Source organism: Danio aesculapii, chromosome 9, assembly GCF_903798145.1.
Source record: "Danio aesculapii chromosome 9, fDanAes4.1, whole genome shotgun sequence".
NCBI lineage: Eukaryota > Metazoa > Chordata > Actinopteri > Cypriniformes > Danionidae > Danio > Danio aesculapii.
In genome coordinates this window covers 45,415,686-45,440,936 of record NC_079443.1, presented here as the reverse complement: position 1 = coordinate 45,440,936, position 25,251 = coordinate 45,415,686, and the positions used below count along the sequence as shown (strand labels likewise).

General features: G+C 37.2%; 1 protein-coding gene across 1 annotated transcript in view; it reads left to right on the top strand.

Moving 5' to 3' along the window:
• The window catches only part of LOC130235487 (ceramide kinase-like protein), an 85,868-nt gene that overhangs the window by 25,370 nt on the left and 35,247 nt on the right, over positions 1 to 25,251 (top strand). Inside the window, exons 2-3 of the mRNA XM_056466077.1 lie at positions 4,473 to 4,604; positions 19,976 to 20,039. Of these exons, the coding sequence (XP_056322052.1) occupies positions 4,473 to 4,604; positions 19,976 to 20,039 (196 nt within the window). The remainder of the gene's footprint in view (positions 1 to 4,472; positions 4,605 to 19,975; positions 20,040 to 25,251) is intronic.

Genomic DNA, 25,251 nt, shown 5'->3' with positions numbered 1-25,251 from the left:
ATTATTAGCCCCCCTGTCTATTTTTCCCCCCAATTTGTGTTTAATGGAGAGAAGATTTTTTTTAACACATTTCTAAACATAATAGTTTTAATAACTCATTTCTAATAACTGATTTATTTTCTCTTTCCATGATGGCAGTAAATAATATTTGACTAAATATTTTTCAGAACACTTCTATATAGCTTAAAGTGACATCTAAAGGCTTAACTAGGTTAATTAGGTTACCTAGGCAAGTTAGGGTAATTAGGCAAGTTTTTGTATAATGATAGTTTGTTCTGTAGACTATCGAAAAAAAAATAGCTTAAAGGGGCTAATAATTTTGTCCTCAAAATGGCTTTTAAAAAATTAAAAACTGCTTTCATTCTAGCCGAAATAAAACAAATAAGACTTTCTCCAGAAGAAAAAATATTATCAGACATACTGTGAAAATGTCCTTACTCTGTTAAATATAATTTGGGATATATTTCAAAAAAGGCAAAAAATTCAAAGGGGAGCTGATAATTCTGACTACAACTGTAATTTATAATCAAATAAATAAATAATCATAAGAAAGTAAATTAAATAAATAATTAAAATAATTAAAATGTTATACATAACAATTTATTTAGTTAAATGCATTTATTCATTCATTTTCCTTCAGCTTAGTCCCTTATATATCAGGAGTCATCACAACGGAATGAACCGCCAACTATTCCTGCATATGTTTTAGCAACTATTACAGCATATGGATGCCCTTCCAGCTGCAACCCAGTACTGGGAAACACCCATACACTCTTACATTCACAGACACTCATACACTACGGCAAATTTAGTTTACTCAATTCACCTATAGCGCATGTCTTTGGACTGTGGGGGAAACCGGAGCACCAGGAGGAAACCCTTGCCAACACAGGGAGAACATGCAAACATCACACAGAAAAGCCAACTGACCAGCCAGGACTAGAGCCAGTGACCTTCTTGCTGTGAGACCACTGAGCCACCATGCCGCTTAGTTATGTAATTATAACATTTATTTTATTTTATCATAATATATTATGGTAAAGATAAATGTTATCATAATATAACTAAATGAATATAAATAGAGTAAACAAACAAAAGCAAACAAATAATGGCAAAAAAAATTGTCCAATAGAAATACTCCTATATGCATTTATAATAAACATCTATTTTCTTATGTAGTATATATGGGAGGTCTAAATTACGTACCATAGAAGGCAGTACAGTTTTTCTGCATACCACAGTGCTGTCTATATAGGCAGCACAGAAGATACATTTGTACCAAAGCCAGTGTATCTTTGGGAAACCAAGGACTCCTTATAAACTGCATCTATTTTTTTGTGTGTGGGCATTTTGATCTAGTGCTGACGCAAATGTGCACACATCAAATCTGATGCAATAGATCAGATCATTGTTTTCATGTGCCGTGTGGTGGGCCTGGAGCCCCCGCTGTGAGGATGAGGTTTGCTGAGCCTCCTGAGCCCCATTCAGCGCTATAAGAGCAGCGGTGGTGCACCTGCTCCCCACGAGGACCCTGACGTCCCGGCTCTGCGGCCCCCAAGAGCCACATAGTGGGAGATGGGATCATCGCAAGCTTCTTTCAAGATCCCAAATCCCCCCCAGACTCCCCGGCTCACATCCTGCAGCTACTCTGGCACATGTTTTGTGTCTAGCTGAACTGTGACCTTAAGATAGGTATGGGCGATCACCGAGGGTTGTTGTATACCTAAAATGGACAGTGCACATAATGGGTAACACTTTAGAGTAATGGTCCATTAGTTAATGTATTTAATAACACTTTTCCTAACACTAACATTACCTAATGCATTATTAAAATACTAAATTGTGCTTGTTAACATTAGTTAATGCATTCTGGGTTAATATGAACTAACATTATTTAACTTAAATAACTAGATCCTCTAGTTTCTCATGATTCTGTGATTGCTTAAATCCAATGCGAAATCCACAAAAAGTCAAAAATTTTTGCAATCCAGCAAAATTCTTAATTTAAATTCAAAATGATCACAAAAAATGTAAATAATCTCATAAAACATTCAATTCTGAACCATATAATCAAATAATATTTATTTCAGTTTTCAATTAATTGTTTACATGACGTTGTATACGCAGCGCACGTGATGTATTTGAGCGTCTATCGAAAAATGACGTCTCACCTGCATAGTCACAACCATTACATTACATTGAAGGTGTTGGGGGGGGGGGTTGTTTTGCAGCATGCAGTAAGCAGATGCGGATGAAGTGCAAGTTATTTACATATGAAGTCAATGCAAAGATGGGATTAGACATCCTGTGGTGCAAATTGGGCGTTTTTGTCAAACACGCGCTTCAGATTGAAAAAAAAAAGTAGGAGCAAACATCTAACAAACGAAGCAATGGGACAGACAGAAAAGCAAGCAGTTTACAATGATGGAGATTGATGGAGGTTAACTAGGCAGGATAGGGTAATTATGCAAGTGATTGTATAACAATGGTTTGTTCTGTAGACTATAAAAAAATATATATAGCTTAAAGGGGCTAATCATTTTGACCTTAAAATGGCCTTTAAAAAAATTCAAAACTGTTTTTATTCTAGCCGAAATAAAACAAATAAGACTTTCTCCAGAAGAAAAAATATTATCAGACATGCTGTGAAAATGCCCTTGCTTTGTTAAATATCATTTGGGAAAAAAAAAAAAAAAAAAAAAAAAAATCACAGGAAGGCTACTAATTTTGACTTCAACTGTATATTGCATTTGATAAGATATTGTCCATCCTTACCATGGGCGCTGTGTTGGCAGCAGGGGTTTGGCGGAGGTCAGGCTGAGGGTAGCGGCTCTTTAGCAGGTGGATGGGTTGAGGGCTTCAGGGGCAGGATTAGAGTAATGATAGGGACTGCGGAGGAAGGAGAGAGTGTGTTGAGCTTCACATCAGTTTCAGGCGCTCCAGCAAGACCATGAGAGGAGCCGGCTACCTAATTCTGCTAATTATGATCTACTGCTAGTCAATACTGGAATCCTTCAGAAAACAAAGCAATATAGGCACTATAAGAAAGACAGATGGAGAGGTGAGGATATTACACAATAGTCGAATAGCAATATATATGGGGTCATTTGGGGGGTCGTTTGTTTTAAACTTTAAATTATAGCAATCAAAAGTGACAGTAAAAACATTTATAGATATAATTTATTTATTTTTATCCATCAAAGAATATTGAAACAAAGTTCACAAAAAAATATGAAGTAGCATGTAAGCACTGATAATAATAAGATATGTTTCAAAATTCTGCTTTGCCATCACAGGAATAAATTATATTTTACAATATATTTAATTAAACAGTAGAATGTGTCACATATTTCTTTAAAAACCTGCATATAATAAAAGCACAGTAAAACATTGTGCACACACACACATGCACTTGCACACACACATTTACACAGTCTAATGAATAAATACATATTTAATTTAAAAATAACTGCACAGCAAAAAAAAAAAAAGTCTTAAACAGCTGCAACATATAACTGTATTGCTATTTTAGTAAATAGGTATATATTAAATATATGAGCAATATCACACAAGTAGCAGTGCAATACGACTGTATATCGGCACTGGTGGGAGGTGTGCGTTGGCTCGAGGCCACCGAACGAGTGCCTTAGTGTCCCACCAGTGACGGATTACAGACATATCGCACTGTTACTTGACATTATCGTGTATATAAAAAAGAAAATCAAACACGGAGAGTCTCAAAAACCCGTTTGTATGAGGAACTACTTTCTTCCGCCGTTCAGCTCACGGTCAGAACACCAGAAACTTACTAATTCACCAATGTCACTTTAGAGCAATGTTATATATATATATATATATATATATATATATATATATATATATATATATATATATATATATATATATATATATATATATATATATATATATATATATATATATATATATATAACATAAAATGCATTTCACTGACCACTCCACAGTGATTGCTGTCCATAGACAATGGAAAATCCATAATCAATTGACCACTTCCAACTACAAAAAAGCAACAACAAAAAAAAAAAAACCAAAAGCAAAAAAACAAACACACACACAATTCCAAAACAGCAATCTAACAGAGAGAAAGGGAGAAGAGCCTCTGTGGTGTATTTATTCAAGTCTTCTCCTCATTCTTGGCAGCCGTTCAGCCGCTGTAAACAACAGACACTGATCTGACCTTTTCAATTGGTGGAGACTGAACTCACGCTGTGTGAGAGCTGTCCTGAAGCAAAGGGTGGCAGACAAAAGCTGAACTCACGACAAGAAATCGTTATTATGTAGGACAGGGGCTCTGGCTCACATTAACAGATGTGCACTTCTCTAAACTGGAGGAGTATCAAGCACTTAAATCAAAGCCTGTGGGATTCCTGACACGAGGGGATTGATGCATCTTCACACTCTTCATTGTTTTTGTTTTTTTCTTCACACTGCAGGTTTCAAGAATCGTCCCAAGTCTCTCAAAGTCTTCGTGAACCCCATCAGCCATAAGAAAGAGGCACACCAAATCTACCTAGATGAAGTTGCTCCGCTCTTCAAACTCGCTGATATACAAGTGGATGTCACCAGTAAGTCTCACACACAGGTTTCAGTCTCAGGTTAAGCTTAAATCTTCATGCACAGGTGATTTGGGGTCCCCTCAGGCCTCACTCGAGGTCGAAGTGCATTAGCGTCTGCCCTCAGGGTCTGTTCATCCCTCGGTGCTCAACAATTCCCTGTATGCTAACAAGCTGCTGCTTTACGCCATTAGGCATTGGCAGCGGATCATAGGAAATCAATATTTTAGGGTGAGGAATGTCAAGGTCCCTATGTTAATGCATCATTTGAATACACACTTAAAGGCAAAATTAATCATGTTTGCTATTTGAGCTGCCATCTCTGGATGCATCTAAACACTAAGGTTTAGAGGGAAAAATAATAATAGAATAAGCTGTACTGCAGTAGCAACACTGTGAAAGATATTACAACTTGTTATCATAGAAACTGCCATACTCAAATCACCATACTTCTCCAGTTGATTGATTTATTCATTTATGCATTATGGGTTATGTAAAATATTATGTTAAAATATGCTAATTATTCATTATTTAATTAAATACATGCCAATGTCCATATATTTCAGGTTCAAAATTTCTGTTTTACTTTTTGACAAATCATTGTCAATTCAAAGGTTTTTACAAAGGGGATTTTGCAATTGAAATCTACTAACAAAAACTTAAGTGCTATAAAAGAAATGTTACATTCAATCATTCATTCATTTTCCTTCAGTTTAGTCCCTGATTATCAGGGCTCACCACAGCGGAATGAACCACCAACTATTCCTTCATATGTTTTATGCAGAGGATGCCCTCCCAGCCACAACCCATTATTGGGAAGCACTCATTCATAAACACACTCATACACTACGGCCAATTTAGTTTATTCAATTCACCTATAGCACATGTCTTTGGACTGTGGGGGAAACCGGAGCGCCTGGAGGAAACCCACGCGAACACAGGAAGAACATGCAAGTTCCACACAGAAATGGCAGCTGGCCCAGTCGGGACTCTGACCAGCAACATTCTTGCTGTAAGGTGACAGTGCTAACCACTGAGCCACCGTGCTCACAAAATCACAAAATTCACAATTTTTTTGGGTTGAGTTGGGGGTTACATAATTGAAAATGTGCAGAGCAAAGTATGTAGAAAAGTTCCTAAAATGACTAAAATAAGTCATGCTTGGCAGGCAAGCAGTTAGTGATACCACTTTTTAAAGAAACACTATGCATCTGCGCACATATGCAAATATCCCACCCTGCAAAAAGTAATTTCCAGGAGGCATATACACTGTAAAAACTTTCCACACAATTCTTTCATGTTGTCTTAACATAAATGGATTAAAACAATTAAGTTGTCCCAAAAAATACTACAAAAATGTGAGGCTTCAGCTCGTTTTAAATAAAGAGTTTGAACAGCGGAATGAACCGCCAACTTATCCAGCATATGTTTTACGCAGCGCATGCCCTTCCAGCTGCAACCCATCTCTGGAAACATCCATACACTCATTCACAATCATACACTACGGACAATTTTGCCTACCCAATTCACCTGTACGGCATGTCTTTGGACTGTGGGGGAAACTGGAGCACCCGGAGGAAACCCACAAGAACGCAGGAAGAACATGCAAACTCCACACAGAAATGCCAGCTGACCCAGCCGAACCAGCGATCTATATATATATATATATATATATATATATATATATATATATATATATGATTTTTTTTTATTTATTTATCTATTTTTCCCTTTTTCTTTTTAGAAATACATGACCTTTCAATTTATTTCCCTACTATTTTTGCCAAAATTTCTGTAAAGTTGTAATATCATTTAACTACTCAAAACTTTTTCAAAGTCTTAAAACAAATATAAAATAAATATATATAAATAATTTTAAAAAATAAGTTCCTTCAAATAGTATTCATGCCCAACTATCAATACCTGCATATCTTTATCTAATAAAGTGATGTGGAATTAGATGGCTTGAGCAGATATTCCTGACAAGTGATTTGTGTTCAAGCCTCAAGGCAGCTCCAATGACTGTGATGATTTGTACGAGAGCAGTATTTCTCAACCACTTTCCTGAAGGACCACCAGCTATGTACATTTTCCATGGCTCCATGGCATTTTCCAAAATCTCATAATTCCATACTATATAGTACACTAAAAACAGTGTGTGGAAGTACCCGGATGACTTACTATTTCTGGCGAGATTCTGAAGTGCGCATCCGATGCACGCTACACTATCCCATAATGCCCTGCTAGAGAACTCATGAATGGGAGTGAAGTGATGCATTTGATGCAGGCAGGTCACGTGACCATGACAAAAAGGTGGATGTAGTACGTTTCATTTATACTACTCACATTCATTCTGTATAGAATGTACTTTTTTAACGGTCGAGTAGTACATTTAAATTCAAATGCAGTATCTACTGAGTAGTAGGTGATTTCGGACACGGCCCATGTCTCCTCAACCAAACACACCTGAATCAGATCATCAGCTCATTAGCAGAGACTGAAAAAAACTGTAATGGGTGTGACAGACAAAGGAGACATCCAATACATGCAGGAACGTGGTTGAGAAACACTGCACTAGATGTACTTTACTGTGCTATTTGTGTAAGTTAAGGCTAACTATATCACTACATTTGATAAACATTCTTCCTTTTGATTGCTCCCTCTTTCCTGGATATTGTATCTAATTTGTGGGCATAAGGGAGCCACTATCAATATGCGCGAGACTCCTGGAGCTTCTGGGAGATGTGGCATGTCTGCATATGGTTCTATCGTCTAACAGATTTGTTTTTATTGGTTGTCAAGTACTTGCTCATCATGCCTATAGATTTGACCATGTAAAGAAGACAGGGACACACCAAGCCAATGGTAGTTAACCCCCTTTTCAGCATGTAGAATCAGTGTTGGCCATCGAAGAGTGTAAAGATAAAAAAGTTCACTCTGATTGGCTGTTCAGTTACGAATCAAAGCAGGAGGACAAACATGTGACAAAATAAGTGACGAAATCAAGCAAATAGCGCAAGAGTCTAGATGGAACAAACACAAGAAAAAATAAATAAATAAAAATCGGGCTGTCATTTCCTCACATTTTTTTAATATTTGCAAGTAATATGGATTATCCGATTATCAGACATATTTGCACTAGCGAATCTCTCTGTGCTGAGCGAGAAGTACTGTGAAAATGTTTCATAAATGCTGCTTTGTTTACACTTTGTATGTGTGCAGCACTAGTTCCGGGTTCCCTTTGTGGAGTGATAATACCGATACTGCCACCTGCTGCCACACACTATACGTTCTCATTTTAGTCGTCTGGCGTCTGTTTGATGTTCACGCATGCTTTTTGGTCCAAATGTGAATGGACAAAGCCGGTCAACGCTTCCATTTTTCCTGGGATTCTCCTGTATTTTACTAATGTATCATGCTATTATCCCGTAAAGGTATTTTCCCATATTTCTCCCGTATTTTATCTTTCTATGAAGGGTGGCAAAAAACATTAAAGAGCCGATCATCCCTATATGCAACCCATACCACCGAACCACCAGGGGATGCCCCTTGCTCTTAAATTTAAATCTGTTCTATGCTTTCATATTATTTAGGCATGAAAAAACTTTGAAATAAATATAAAAAGACAGGATTCCCTTCATTTCCATTACAGGCAAGACGCTGTTTCCAAAATGGATTCTGTTATGTTATACACGATTTGTAGTGGAGCAAAAGTAGACACTCTGGGTTTTGGGTGTGTGTTTGAACAGATATATACACATAATAATAATAATAATAATAATAATAACAATAATAACAATAACAACAACAACAACAACATCTAAACATGTCGATCTTGGTGTGTTTTTTTACACAACAAATTTGACCTTAAATAAGCATAAAAAGTTAGGAAAGCAATCCAATGCTTTCATTATAGATGTGTGCTTTTTAAAGTGACACCCCTGTTATTTAATGCGATAAAACAAAAAAAATCTACATGAGAAATTCATTTGCTGCTCTTTAATCACAATGTTTAAGGTATACAGTGAAGAAAGGGTGAATGAGATTTGATAACTTAATTAAATTTCTTTATAACAGCTATATAAGCTAAACTAATTTATTTGCAGCTTTTTCTAAATGTATGCTATTCAATCCTTTGTAAATAATAATTAATAATACCATATTACTGACTGTTTCAACAGCTTTTTTGTTATGTTTTTAGCTCTAGATGAACTAATTTATTAATTTGGGGATTTTTTGGGGGGGGTGGGGGGTTCACATACAGTACCTGTCAACATCCCAATGTTGACAGGTACTGTATGTGCTAGTTATTTGACATAAGCTTAGTTTGTCCTAGGCTTAACATGCATGCATACATTGTAAAAAATATGTTAATTGCTCTGCTCTGTCGACTTTTGATGTTGAAAATTCAACTCTACACTATAACAAAATGACTTTTATTGACATTTTAGTAGTTTTAAATAATATAATGTTAAAATAACAGAACATGTACTGCCAGTTAATTACTAGTTTTTGTACCGTAATGTACAACACCAACCCAGACAATATATCACTTTCAACTATTACAAATATCAAAAAAAGTCACTTTTTCAAACTTTTCAAGGTTAAAAGTTGTTGGAAGAAAGACCAAGGTCTCATAACGCAATTCAAAATCATAAATAAATTAAAACATAAATCACAAAATATGGAAAACTGCTAATTTATAGTGTATGAAGTCATCATTTTCTCCAATAAAATAGCAATTTTGTAGTTTATACCACAATACAATGATGATATTGTATTCAATATCATGCATTTGTAAAAAGATTGTGCTTTCAGACCCTCAAAATTTCACTGTCTTGTAAAAGAACAGCCAGAAAGCATTAAAAAGCACAGTTTTAATTGAAAACACTGTTATGTAAACGCCTCATCTAGTGTGTTTGCTCTTTAAAATATGACTTGCTGCAACTCAAACAGTAGCGCACACTTGCGACTTATTCCCAGCAAACGCACAAACTAAGAAAATGTACCAAATGTAAATGTGCTGCTTATGAATATGCACAAACATTTCATACAATCTGTCTATAACCAAGCTCTCCTCTTCTTTCATTCCTCCACCTCTCACTATCTATTTGTCAGCAGTGTGTTTGTGGGCTTGAGGTTGTGTGTGTGTGTGTGTGTGTGTGCGCTCGTACTGGAAGTAGCAGCTGTACAACACTGCTGTGGATGATTCTAAATGCATCTCACACTCATAATGACAGGAGAAGTGTATCCTCCGTCAGTAACCCGACCCAGGGGGAGGGACTGCACCCATCTGTTCCAACACAGTGCGGGACGCCCCCCTCTCCACCCCTTTACCCACCTCCTCACACACACACACACACACACACTCACACAGGACCCCGTACTATACATGCACAGACAACCACACACACACACACACACACTGAAGCACACACCAGGCGCCCCCTGCTTTTGGGAAGGGGACTCCACAATCTGTGCTCTAATGAATGTGTCTACCTGATTCCAGAAGCCATTTGAACAGTAATAGAATCCGTTTCCTGATGATTTGCTCCCGAGGGCAGAGGCTGAGAGCTCGAGGTGGTGCCATTAAACAACATTTTACCTAATAGAAATTAAATATCTCATTCTGCCGCTCACGAAGCAGAGCTTTGAGAATATCCATGATCGAATTAACTCAGTATAGACTTTGTGAGAGATACACAGGGTGATATTTGCAAGAGAAGCACTTACAATGTGTGTAATGTGCTGCTATTCACTGGTAATCAAAAGTCTTGCAAGAAAAATCCTTCCTGTACATGGGATAATTAACGCCAAAATGAAAATTTACTCACCCTTCACTTGTTCCAAATCTTTATTTTTTGTTGAACACAAAAGAAGATGGCGGCACAGTGGCTCAGTGGTTAGCACTATTGCCTCACATCAAGAAGGTCACTGGTTCGAGCCCCGGCTGGGGGGGCCTGTGTTTGCGTGAGTTTATTCCGGGTGCTCCGTTTTCCCCCACAGCCCGAAGACATGCTCTATAGGTGAATTGAATAAGCTAAATTGGCCTTAGCGAATGCGAGAGTGTATGGATGTTTCCCAGTACTGGGTTGCAGCTGGAAGGGCATCTGCTGCGTAAAACATGCTTGATAAGTTGGCAGTTCATTCTCCTGATAATTAAAGAGACTAAGCCAAAGGAAAATGAAATGAACAAATGAAGATATTTTGAAGAATGTTGGAAACCTGTAACCATTGACTTCCAAAGTAGGGAAAATAGTACTTTATAGGCTTATAAAAAAAACTCTTTTGTGTTTAACATAAAAAAATGAAACTCAAACAGATTTTTTTTGCAAGCAAAAGGCAGGGTGAACTATCTCTTTAATGCAGTGGTTCTCAGTTCCAGTCCTCGTGTGATCTCTCTCTAACGAGTTGATGATCTGAATCAGGTGTGTTAAGTAGGAAGATATACAAAATGTGCAAGGCAGGGGGGCCTGAGGACCGGAATTGAGTAGCACTGCTTTAATGCTAGATGTTGCAGGTGAATAGGGTAAAAACATTTTTTATAATAATCTGTGGCCCCATCCTAATTCTACTTTTGTACCCCTACTCCTTCCCCTTCCCCTTGGCCCTTAAAACCGAGTGTGAAGGTAAAGGGCTTCAAATTTTACCCCTAAGAAATGGGACAGCACTACAGCACCTGCACAAGTCATCATATGTCATCGCGATCTTGCTTCATATATGAGATCATGAAGTCGTGACTGCTGTAGTTATTCCAGTTGTGTTATTTTTTGGTATTTATCTTCAGGAAATCACTGAAGGCATATATTATGGCATATATATTATTAAGGCATATACAGTTGAAGTCAGAATTATTAGCCCCCAAATTATTAGACCCCCCTGTTTATTTTTTCTCCAATTTTTGTTTAACGGAGAGAAGATTTTTTTCAACACATTTCAAAACATAATGGTTTTAATAACTCATTTATAATAACTGATTCATTTTATCTTTGCCATGATGACAGTAAATAATATTTGACTAGATATTTTTCAAGACACTTCTATACAGCTTAAAGTAACATTTAAAGGCTTAACTAGGTTAATTAGGTTAACTAAGCAGGTTAGGGTAATTAGGCAAGTTATTGTGTAATGATGGTTTGTTCTGTAGACTATCGAAAAAAAAATAGCTTAAAGGGGCTAATAATTTTGACCTTAAAATGGTTATTAAAAAATTTAAAACTGCTTTTATTCTAGCCGAAATAAAACAAATAAGACTTTCTCCAGAAAAAATATATATATTATCAGACATACTGTGAAAATTTCCTTGCTCTGTTAAACATCATTTGGAAAATATAAAAAAAAAAAAATCAAAGGGGGGCAGACACTGTAAAAAGCTCATTCTCAGCCACTAGACTTTTCTGACAGGGTATTCCAGTGTCATCGAGTGACAGAATGTTGTGGGTCTACTATACAGGAGTTATTATAATTTTTTTTTTTGCGTTTTTTTTTAAAGCATGATGGTAAAACACGAACACGGTTATGAATATATTAAAACATGTGTTTGTTTGTTGTAAAAATTCGTAATAATGACAAAAAATACTCATTTGTGGATTTCCTTCCGGGTGCAGCTATCCTGTCGTTGTAGCTAGTTTATTATGGGAAATTTCTTACCCCTTGGTTTTGAGTGTGGTCCTGAAAAATCTCTGTTCGAAGGGCTATTCACCCCTTCCCCTTAGCTCTACGCCTTCAAGCTAATAAGAAGTGGGACAAAACGAGGGGTAGGGGTAAGGGGAAGAGCTAAGGGGTAGAATTGGGATTGGGCCTAGATCCATAATCCTGAAAATATGGTAAATATCCAGAGGGGAAAAAAACTTTCACATTTTTTAGTAGAATAAAACATGTATAGTTGTAGCATTTTAACATTAGTCAAAATAAGTATGAATCGTGTCCCTCGATATTGCAAATGAAATGAGCCAACACAAACTCATAATTCTGTGTGAAAATTAACTAAAGTGAAAATTCTTTGTAATTATTTTTAAATTAATTGTAATTTCATTTAACCACAAAAAGAAGATATTTTGAAGAAAGCTGAAAACCTGTAACCTTTGACTTTTATAGTTAGAAAAAAGAACTGCTATGCAAGTCATTGGTTACAGGTGCCCAGCTTTCTTCAAAATATCTTCTTTTGTGTTTAGCAGAAGAAAGGATTGAATCAAGTGTGAGAAAATGATGACAGAAGCTTTATTTTTGAGTGAACTACTCCATTATAAGTGTGTTTTATTAGATTTTTAATTAGAATTAGATTATGAAAAGCCAAAAAGTTCAAAATATCAAAATTGACAGGTGCATGGAAACACTCAAATCTGGGATTGTATGTGGTGCTCTGTAGATTTGGCACTGTTTGTTACTATTGTTGTTGTTTTTTTTTTTTTATATAAAATGAATGGTAGATGTTCAGCCACTCAGCGAGATCTGAGAAAAGGTGCCTGGGTTGTAGGTTTATTTGACAAGGTCAGAGCCACATGATACTTTAAAGACCAATCTGATTTGCAAGTGCTCCCCCTACAGGTCCGCTCTGAGAGGAGTCTGGAATAGCACTAACATGCAGTTTAAGAATGTGCTCAGCCTAATGTGCATGCAAAGTATCATGCACAGAACTCAGTATCTCTTACAAAGAAATGTGACCAATGAACTGGAAAATTGTTGGTGCACCCTTTGATAATGATACATCAAAGATGAGATTCCCCAATGATTTTATATACAAAGAAATCATATTAACTGGAAATACGTATCAGCTATACTGATTTCGGTAATTAAAACATAAAAAATAATGCCCCACGGTCTTTCAGCATAACTAATATAGAGGAAAGCGGGGACGAAAGTAACATTTTTCATAAAAACCTAATTGTAAAAGATAATGTTTTTATCAGAAATATATTTTTGCTCTGGTTACTAACTCATAACAGTGGTCTATCAAAATCAGGTGTTATTTTGTATCAATATAGAACAATTCCAATTTAACTTCACTTTAAACAAAAGTTGCACATTGTTACTTTTGACCCTGTCACACACTGGTGGGTCAAAAGTAACAACATTTGCTGGTTTAATCGTGTTTATTTTAAATATATCTGACTATGACCTTGTTAATGTTGACTACAAACATATTTTGTCATTTATTTTTGCAAATAAACATTAAACTGCATTTTCATTTTAAATTTCACTTTCATCAAATGTTTCGAAGCAATCAAACAATGCAAGATGTTACCATTTTCTACAATTTTGGAATGTTTTTTATTATTATTGGTAACATGCATTAATCTTATAAACAGGGTTCATACACATTTTTACTACTAAAATTCCATGATGTTTCCATGACTTTTCCAGGACATTCAAGTAAATGTTACGACCTAAAGTTTAATGTAATTACTGTGTATACATGGTAAATAATAAAATTTGCACGTTTAAATGTATTATAGCATATCAGAAAACACACAACAATCTATTTATTTTTTATATCTATTGTATGTAAGATTTATTTAGATGCTTACACATGGTGGTTCGTTCCCACTGTGCCACCTCTGAAATGGAGACTAAGCTGAAGGAAAATGATTGAATGAATGCTTACACAGCATTCATAATGTGGAACCATGTGTTATGTCCGTTAAGATGACTCGAAATGTCATAGAACTTATATACTTTTATTGGTGTCCTTCGCTTTTCTCCTCACAACACTCACACTCACTAAAACCCCGTGATCCTGTCTAACATTCACGTCATCACACATTTTCCGAACACTTAAAGTGACCTGCGCTCTTTAATTATTATTTGTATAAATGAACACATTACACTAATTAAACTCAAGATAATGATTAACTAACTATGCAACACCGTGTTGCATAGTTAGAAAAGAAGACAGAAAAGAAGACAACTAACCTATATTCAAGTTTATATATATTTGTTAAACTAATTTCCACGACTTTTCCAAAACTTTGTGGGTTTTTCTGTTCTTCCAAAATTTTTCCAGGCCTGGAAAATGCCATGTACAAATTCAATGACTTTTCCAGGTTTTCCATGACTGCATGAACCCTGTATAAATCATGAGTCAAAATACTAAAAACTAATGTCGAAGTGAAAAATGAGGTCTGAATATTAGTAGTGGGACATAAATAACAGTGTTACTTTCGTCCCAGTGGCAGTTTAAATGTCACCCGGGGCGAACCACCCCAAACACAAATCAAAAATTTAAAGACAAAACTGCAGTGATTTGCTAAGATCGCCTACAAAATCTTCTGCATGAATATTAATTATGATAATTCTATAGAATACAAAAAGTATGTTTTATAGCATTATCTGTTGTCTTAGACTCGACTCATGGCCGAGAATTAATGTTATTAAGTATTACCTCCCTGACTCATCATCTCTCCTTTCTGCTTCATAGCACGAGATCATCATCATCATCATCATATATAAATTTTAGTTTTGTTGACTTGCAAAACTCACTGCATGCCAACACCTCTACATAACAGGCTGTTACTCCGGTTTCACAGTGCATGAGCGGTATTTTATCAGCGTGCATGTAAACAACCGGGATTGGGGGAATGGTTTTCTGCGCGCATGCGTCAATTTGTTTTGACCAGAGTTGTTTCGGTTGCACATAGAGAATAACAAACTTGTGCGTGCAAAAGATGCCAAATGTGAATAACCCCTAAAGACTTTAATCTACGATTACCATCCTAAATTAATACACTTACATGAAGTAAATCGTATCTCGAAGCTTTTACTGACGCACAGTTGATTTTTATGGGGCACTTTTTTTTTGCCGTCCCCAGCAAGATGCCACCCAGGGCGATTGCCCATATTGCCCATGCCTAAATACATTACTGTTTTGTCACCACAGAAACACTTGCCGTTTACACCTGATTTACTTTTAAACTGAAAGACTCAGACATTTCAAACTCAAGGATGTGTTATTGCACTACATAACCTGTAGATTGATCATTACTGTGATGCATGAGAAACACAGAAAAAAGTAATACGGAAAAAAGTAATACGGAAAAAAGTACCTCTACAAATGACCTCTACTCTTAAAAAAACTGAAATTAGCAGCTAACCGCAGGACACAGCCCAAAAATCAGCTGATATTTGGCATCCCCAACAAGAGTTGCATGCTGAATGTGCTGTTATAGCCTGGAAAGCAAATGTTGTCAGGGATTCGAGAAAAGTTACTTTCATACCATGTTACATACATTCCTGCTCTCCCCTAGTTATGTAAAAATCAAACAACACGTTTATTTTCACCTGCATTTAAAATATATAGAAGAATATGTGATCGTCCAAAATTGTATTATATTTTGAATGATTTTAATTTCATTACAAACACTTCTTGCTGACAAACTGGTTAAACCTTGGTCTGGAGGATGGCAGCAAAGAAAAAAGAATTTCAATTATTTAGTAATTAATTTTAAGTCTTAAATATACAGTAGTCTTTTAAAAATAAATAATAAATGAATATACAGATAAATAAATAGATAAATAAACAGAACACATTTTTATGAGTGAAATCTAAACTACATTTGAGTATGGTCAGTAAGACTTTTTGGTCAGTAAGACTTTTTTGCATTATTATTATTTTTTTCTTTTAAAAAAAAATCGAATGCTTTTACTTATCAGTGTCACATTAAATGATCATAGTTAAAAAAAATTGACAAATATTCAGTTTTTCACAAAGGTATTAAGAAGAAATATATTTTCAGAATGGTTTCTGAAGGATCATGTGACAATGAAGACTGGAGTGATAACACACACACATCATGTGTTTCAGAAATATTCATTCATTTTCCTTTGGCTTAGTCCCTTGTTTATCAGGGATCACCACAGTGGAATGAACCACCAACTATTCCAGCATATGTTTTACGCAGCGGATGCCCTTCCAGTCACAATCCGGTACTAGAAAAACCTACACACACTCACATTCACACAAAGGACAATTTAGTATATCCAATTCATCTATAGCGCATGCAAATTCCACACAGAAAAGCTAACTAGCCCAGCCGGTACTCGAATCAGCGACCTTCTTGCTGTAAGACAACAGTGCTAACCACTGAGCCACCATGCCGTCCTTTTCAGAAATCAGAAATTTAAAAAAATTTTTTTTTAAAAAAGCCTGATTTAAAACACAATGCTGTGCAGGTTCATCAGTAGTTAGAGCTGGTACCAGAGAAAGCCAGGCATATCATAATGAGCAGACTCAGCACTCGCATCTCTGAGTGCATCGTGAAACAACAACAACACACACACGCACACACAAAAAAACACCCATCTGCAAGTGTCACATCAGCCTCGGTGAGCCCTTTGATGGGTGGTCACAGCTGGGACCCGCTCTGTGGTGGAGGTGCCCCAGAAAATGCTAAGTGGGGCACGGGAGCGCACAATGCCATCTGCGGCGTGCCAGCCCTCTTCCCCCCGCATTCACTGGCATTTCTTCATCAACACAGGCCAGAGGTTTTTGCAGTACCAGACCTGAATCCACAATTCTGCTGGATGAAGCCTACAGTACTGTATCCAACAGACTCCCTGCTGACCACATCTGACCCTCTCCTTTCTGACCTGCAACCCTGAAATAGGAATGGCCAAAAAGCCTGTAAAACTATATCACAATATTTTATGGTATTTTTGTAATAACGATATCAATGAGGATAATTCATATGTATCCACTGAGAGACAAAAACTCCTGCTTCTTTAGAGAGAAGCATTATTTACACTGTAAAAAAATCTTGATGCCTTACATTTTTTAGTTGAATCAAATAAACTTTTCTAGTCATTTCAACATCAAACTGATTAAAAATATTAAGTTAAACTTTGTAAAACTTAATTTCGTTAAACCTGATTAACTTGTTAAAAATACGTTTAAAGCAACATAAAATATTTGTTGACTATGTGACATTACAGTTTTTACAGTGTATATTTTTATTTTTTTAACAAAAAGTAGGATGTTGGGAGTACAATTTAACAAAAAGTACAGTTTACGTTTTCCCTGGAGTAACTTACTGTAAAAAATGGCTTTGATTACAACAGTATAAAAAATTTACAGTAAAAAAAAAATTGTAACCTGGTTAACAATAAGATACAGTGCATCCGGAAAGTATTGATAGCGCTTCACTTTTTCACATTTTTTAATGCTACTGAATTTTAAAATGGATTAAATTGATTTATTTCCTCAAAATTCTACACACAATACCCCATAATGACAATGTGAAAAAGATTTTTTTTAATTGTTGCAAATTTATTAAAATTAAAAAAGCTGAAAAATCACATGTACAGAAATATTCACAGCCTTTGCCGAGAAGCTCTAAATTGAGCTCAGGTACATTCAGCCTGATCTCACGAGAAAACGTAAGTAAGAGTTCAGTCGTACGAAATTGTATGATTTTAAAAAGGAGGCGTGGCACCTAATCCCACCCCTAAACCCAACCATCATTAGTGGATGAGCAAATCGTCCTATATTGTACAAATTAGATCGTATGAATTCATACGAATTAGCCACTAAATAAAGTTATGAATTGCCGTGAGATTGTATTGGTACATTCTGTTTCCACTGTTCATTCTTGAAATGTTCCAGCAGGTTAATTGGAGTTCACCTGTGATAAATTCAGTTGATTGGACATGATTTAAAAAAGCATACACCTGTCTATATAAGGTCCCAGGGTTGATAGTGCATGTCAAGGCACAAACCAAGCATGAAGACAAAGGAATTGTCTGTAGACCTCTGAGACAGGATTGTCTCGAGGCACAAGACTGGGGATGGTTACAGAAAAATTTCTGCTGCTCTGAAAGTGCCAATGAGCACAGTGGCCTCCATCATCAGTAAGTGGAAGATGTTAGAACCACCAGGACTCTTCCTAGAGCTGGCCAACCATCTAAGCTGAGTGATCGGGGGTGAAGGGCCTTAGTCAGGAAGGTGATCAATAACCCGATGGTCACTCTGTCTGAGCTCCAGTATTCTTCTGTGGAGAAAGGAGAACCTTACAGAAGGACAACCATCTGTGCAGCAATCCACCAATCAGGCCTGTATGGTAGAGTGGCCAGACAGAAGCCCCTTTCCACCTGGAATTTGCCAAAAGGCATCTGAAGGACTCTCAGACCATAAGAAACAAAATTCTCTGGTCTGATGAGACTCAAATTGAACTCTTTGAAGTGAATGTCAGGAGTTACGTTTGGGGAATACCAGACACAGCTCATCACTAGGCTAATACCATCCCTACAGTGAAGCATGGTGATGGCAGCATCATGCTGTGGGGATGTTTTTCAGCAGCAGGAACTGGAAGACGAGTCAGGATTGAGGGAAAGATGAATGCAGCGATGTACAGAGACATCCTGAATGAACACCATCATTTCTCATCAACCTGATAGAGCTTGAGAGGTACTGCAAAGAAAAATGAGCAAAAATTCCCAAAGACAGGTGTGCCAAGCTTGTGGCCTTACCCAATTCACCTATAGCGCATGTCTTTGGACTTGTGGGTGTAACTGGAGCACCCGGAGGAAACCCATGCAAACACAGTGAGAACATGCAAACTCCATCTGGCCAACTGACCCAGCCGAGGCTCGAAACAGCGAACTTCTTGCTGTGAGGCGATTGTGCCACCACGTCGCCCTTAAAATAATTATTATTTACACTATTTTGAAGTGGCCACAATATCAATATTGTGCATATGCATTATCATGATAAATTATTGAATATCAGCATATGTCTAAGATAATGGAAAGATAATCATAATCAAATGTTTATCAGTATATAGACTGTAATAAAATAGTTTGATTTCTTCCTTAATCTGTGATATGAAACCACGTCATGAAATAATGAAGTTATTTCAAACACTGATGTTATGAAGTGAATTTGGAATAGATGTCAGTAAATCTCTTTGTAAACATGCAAAGCTGTATCACACACATGCTACTGTACTACATTTATTCTTTGCACGGACTGATTTTCTGTCTCGCTGTATAGCCCTGGATAAACCAGTACCAGATTGTAGAGGCAGATTCCAGATTGTAGGTTTTGTTGTTGTTATCACAGCAAAACTAATTCTGATTGTGGGAATTTTTTTTGCAAATGATATCAAAATTACATCACTGCACTGTAATGTAAACTACACAGCATATAGTGAACACTGGGGAAAGTCTTGACCTTGTTTTGTGCAGCCTGAGCAGGCCGAGGACAAGAACGGTCACAACTCATATTCTTGATTAAAAATGCAAACAGCATGCAAGTATAAATTCTGCTTTACAGCCAGGACCATATGTTCGGCTTAAGCCATTTGCCAATGCCTGGAAAAGGGTACTAAAGGCAGTTTGGAGTGGTTAAAAAAAAGAAAAAAAAGAAAACATTAACTCTTTCTTTTCCACAGTCACTGAAAGGAAGGGCCATGCTCTGTCCATTCTGAAAGACTGCAGCTTGGAAGACTATGATGGGTATGTACACATCATGATTTGTACTGGTGGTTAAATGACAACAACTCAATCAATTATCTAATCAGTTCACTAAAACAGTCCACACTGTTTTACAAGCATCTATCTATCTATCTATCTATCTATCCATCCATCCATCCATCCATCCATCCATCCATCCATCCATAACACTAAAAATACAATACTGATAAATTATGAAATAATTAAATTAACTATTTAAAAAATATAATATTAATTAATAATATTAATTAATTTAAATTATGATATGATAAAAAAACTGCAGTAAAATACATTATTTAAAATGTACAAAACTTTAATAGTTATAACTATGTATGCACATTGACAAAAAATAAACTAAATAAATTACTAACAAAAATAAATAAAAATAGAAATGATATTTTACATTAACTGAGCACTATATTTATTTAGCTTAAACTAAAAACTAATAAAAAGCTGTAGCCCTATATTCTGCATTGGAAAACATTAACAAAGAGAAAATACAAACAATGAAACATTCTTAAGATAAACTATAAGAATAAAAATAATAAATAAATTAGACAATTAGATAGATAGATAGATAGATCGATAAATAGATAGATAGATAGATAGATAGATAGATAGATAGATAGATAGATAGATAGATAGATAGATAGATAGATAGATAGATAGATAGATAGATAGATAGATAGATAGATAGATAGATAGATAGATATTTTGTGAAGCCCATTGCTTTTAGCCATTTTGGGAATTGTTTTATAATAGAAAAATCAAAGCGCTGTTTTTCATACTGACAGTGAATGATGCAATCACTGTCAAGCAAGATTAACAAATGCATTTCAGTCCCTTCTTCACAGACAACTGCACAATAGTGTACGCGTTACATCAACATAAGTTTCACTTCCTTACCAAGATGGACATTCCATTAAATGAGGGCAAAAACCACTGATCTGTATAACCTGACACTTAGATGGAAGCAACTTCTCTTTTTAAAACCGGCCATAGAGCCAGATATATAAATACAATTACATGTTAAGTAAATTCTTATGATGTCAATACAATTAAGTTAATGAATGCATTCATTAATTTACCTTTACATTGTTTAGATTGTATTGGGATTATATGAATTTACTTAACATGTAATTTAAGAGGCTAAAGAAAGACCTAATTTTAATAAACAACCATTAACCAAATCAGAAAAGGCTATATTTAGGTACACTGAAAAATATGATTCATAATTCATATCAACCAAGGTAAGGGGTTGCAAACAATTTATATGGGCTGAATTTAAAAAATTAAGATGAACAGGACTAAATTTTATTAGTATGTTTAAATTCAGCCCATATTAATTGTTTTCAAGTTACCTTGAATCCACTGAAAATGTTTTTTTCAGTGTACATTGTAAAGAAATGCTGGGTTCCACACAATCCGTTTGTGTTGAAGCAACATGAAGGAATTAAGTTAGCACAGTTTTGACTAATTTAGGTGGATTGAACATTAAACATTTAAGTTGTCCCCCCAAAAAACTCAAGTATTGTGTTGTTTACCTCATTTTAAATAAGTTGCAAACTTATTGAACTTGTTGAACAAAAAGCAAACATCATTTTGAGCGTACGCAAAACATTTCTTTTCTGTGACGCGTGATTTATAATAGGTAGTCTTTGCATCTGTTTTTTGCCCTTTAGTGGAATGTCAGGATTGGTGTCTTGGAATGGATTGGTGAATTGCTGTCTTGGCAGAAACACACAAGGAAGACTTGCCTACTTTCATTTTAAGCGTCTCTTTAAAATGCGACTAAAGATGGCGTGGATTCAAAGCGAGATGACAGAGTAATCCCGCCTCTCTCTCTCGAGGTGACATTTAGTCTTAATAAATAAAGCAGGCCTAGTGTTCTGGACGGAGGGAGGAGAGGTGGATTTCTGCAAAATGAGTGATAATACTTTGATTGGAGCGGCGTGCCGCAGGGCCCAGTGCGCGGCTCTCCGGTAGATCAGGTCTCTCCGGTGCGGCTCGGCAGGTGGCTCCTTAATTACCTGTTCTGGAAGCAGTGATGAAGTACCGCCATCCAGCCGACCGCGGGCGCGGGGCATCGCTCGGTCTCTCTCCGCGTGCTCCAGTACTTCTCACAATTAGCTCCTCTTAAATATCTCCGGCCCCGGCTTAACGCTCATCCGTTACCGCCGCCCCACTGCTCGGCTGCATCCTCTGGGCTCGGCGGGAGGCTCGTGCTGGGTCTGGCGCGGTGCTCTTTGATTAAAAACACAGCGTGCGGGTTCACGGCTGTGACAAAGGGACAAGGGCACGCGCCGAGCGGAGAACACGTTCACGGTGAACGGTGATTAATCTGGGCTACATATGAAGGTGGGAATTAAGAGCGGCGGCCTTCTTGAGAATATACAAATAAAGAGATCAGATCAGACTGATGATCTTCATATGTAGACGATGTGTGACCCGTGACCACAAAACCAGTCATGGGGGTCAATTTTCTAATTTTTCTATACATAGACTCGATGCATAGATTGTGATAGAACAGGCCTGTAGCCAGCCTGGTGAAAAGGGTGGGGGTTTTTTTCCTCAAAAAGTGGACCTTTTTGCAGTTATTTGCCTCATTTTATATTTAATTATGAGCTTTAAATACTGCAGTTCAGTCACATTTTAAGAACCTCTTTAGCTGGATCAGCTAGTTGGATGGTCATCATAACCACAGTTTTTGATGTACCAAAAATATTTCCTAAAGATTTAGATTTAATGTTCTTCATTAGCAGCAATGGTTCAATCGAGAATCTTTCCAAGGAACATTTTCATTCCATAAAAGATTCATCACTGAAAAAAGGGTGTTTAGATTATGGAAAAGTTATTTGCAATGAAAGTTATTAGACAATGAAAAGGGTTTATTGTAAAACATTTCACTGAAATGTTATTAGGGAAACCAAAACGTTTTTCTATGGCATTACTGTGATGAAAAAGCTTTGGTTCTTCTTGTCACTTTTTTGAAGAGTGTATAAATATAGTTGCAATTAGCATAACAAGACACATTGTGACAAGATGTAACAACACTTAAATAATTAGAAAAATACAATGAAGAGACTGATGGTAGAGAAGTGAATGAGGAAAGTAGCTGACATTTAAAAAAAATGGAGCAGATTTTATGCTTTATAATTTTGGAGCAGCATTAATATTTAGTTTAATTCACCTGAAGCCATTCTTGCACTTATGCCAGACTTTTTGGATTGAGTCCATTAAAATATTGAAAAAAAAAAATGTTGGCAGGTATGCTTACCAGTTTAATAATGATTTGATCAGCTGTAGTTAGAAATCAGACTGTTAAAATCTTCTAAACCTAAGGGCCTATTATGCGGTTCTGTCGCCATCTTGTGGACGAACTACTTCTGCTCACATGCAAAAACAAGAACTTTAACAACTCTGCTGTCCTGTGTTTCACGGAAACCTGGCTAAACGAAGCCATTCCGGACAGTGCATTAAACCTACCGGACTTTCAGCTGTACAGAGCAGATCGCGATACGGAGTCAACGGGCAAAACGCGCGGTGGTGGGACATGCTTTTACATCAACAGAAGGTGGTGTACGGATGTAACTGTGTTAAAGAAGATGTGCTGTCCTGATGTGGAAGTGCTTTTTATTAACTGTAAGCCTTTTTATTCACCAAGAGAGTTTTCCTCGTTCATTCTCGTCTGTGTTTACATTCCACCGCAAGCACACGTGAGTACTGCACTGCAACAGCTGGCTGATCTGATCACAGAGACAGAACAACAACACCCGGACTCTGCTTTTATCATACTTGGGGATTTTAATCAGGCAAAACTCACACATGAGCTGCCTAAATTCAAACAGCACATTACATGCCCCACCAGAGACAATAACATTTTGGACCATTGCTACACTACAATAAAGGATGCATATCGCTCCGTCGCCAGAGCAGCTCTAGGACTCTCCGATCACTGCCTGGTTCATCTTATACCAACGTACAGGCAAAAACTTAAAACTACTAAGCCAGTATTAAGGACTGTCAAGAGATTGACCAACGACACAGAGCAGGTCTTACAAGCCTGTTTTGAATGCACTGACTGGAATGTTTTTGAAGCTGCAGCCACAGATCTGGACGAGCTCACAGAGACTGTAACATCATACATCAGTTTCTGTGAGGAGTTATGCATCCCTACCAGGACCTACTTGTCATTTAACAATGATAAACCATGGTTCACACCAAAACTCAGACAGCTTCGTCAGGCCAAAGAGGATGCTTACAGGAGTGGTGACAGGATCCTGTACAATCAGGCCAGGAACACATTGACAAAGGAGATTGGTGTGGCTAAGAAAAGCTATGCCAAAAAGCTGCAAAACCAGTTTTCAGCTAACGACCCTGCATCAGTGTGGAGAGGCTTAAAAGATTTCACTAATTACAAGACACCGTCCCCCAGTATCGACAGCAATAAACATATTGCAAACGAGCTGAATATGTTCTACTGTAGGTTTGACACCTATGACCAGACACCTCACACCCGCCCGGATCATCTCCCTACACAGCCATCAACACCACATCAACACAGCCTGGACCATCTCCCTACACAGCCATCAACACCACATCAACACAGCCCGGACCGTCTCCCTACACGGCCATCAATACCACATCAACACAGCCCGGACCATCGCCTTACACAGCCATCAACACCTCCAGCCATCTTCCTCTCCCCCCCCCCCTGCTCTTCAGATCAGTGAGGATCATGTGCGTCAGATCTTCAGTAAACAGAAGAGAAGGAAAGCACCAGGGCCAGATGGTGTCTCACCAGCCTGTCTGAGAACCTGCGCTGACCAGCTGGCCCCCATTTTCTCCCATATCTTCAATAGATCACTGGAACAGCGCAAAGTTCCATCCTGCTTTAAGCGCTCCACCATCATCCCAATCCCGAAGAAGCCAAAGATCACAGGACTCAATGACTACAGACCTGTGGCCTTAACATCTGTGGCCATGAAGTCATTCGAAAGACTGGTGCTAGCATATCTGAAGGACATCACTGGACCCCTGCTGGACCCCCTGCAGTTCGCCTGTAGAGCAAACCGGTCTGTGGATGATGCAGTCAACATGGGACTGCATTATACCCTACAACATCTGGACAAACCAGGGAACTACGCAAGGATTCTGTTTGTGGACTTCAGTTCTGCCTTTAACACCATCGTCCCATCACTGCTTGAGTACAAAC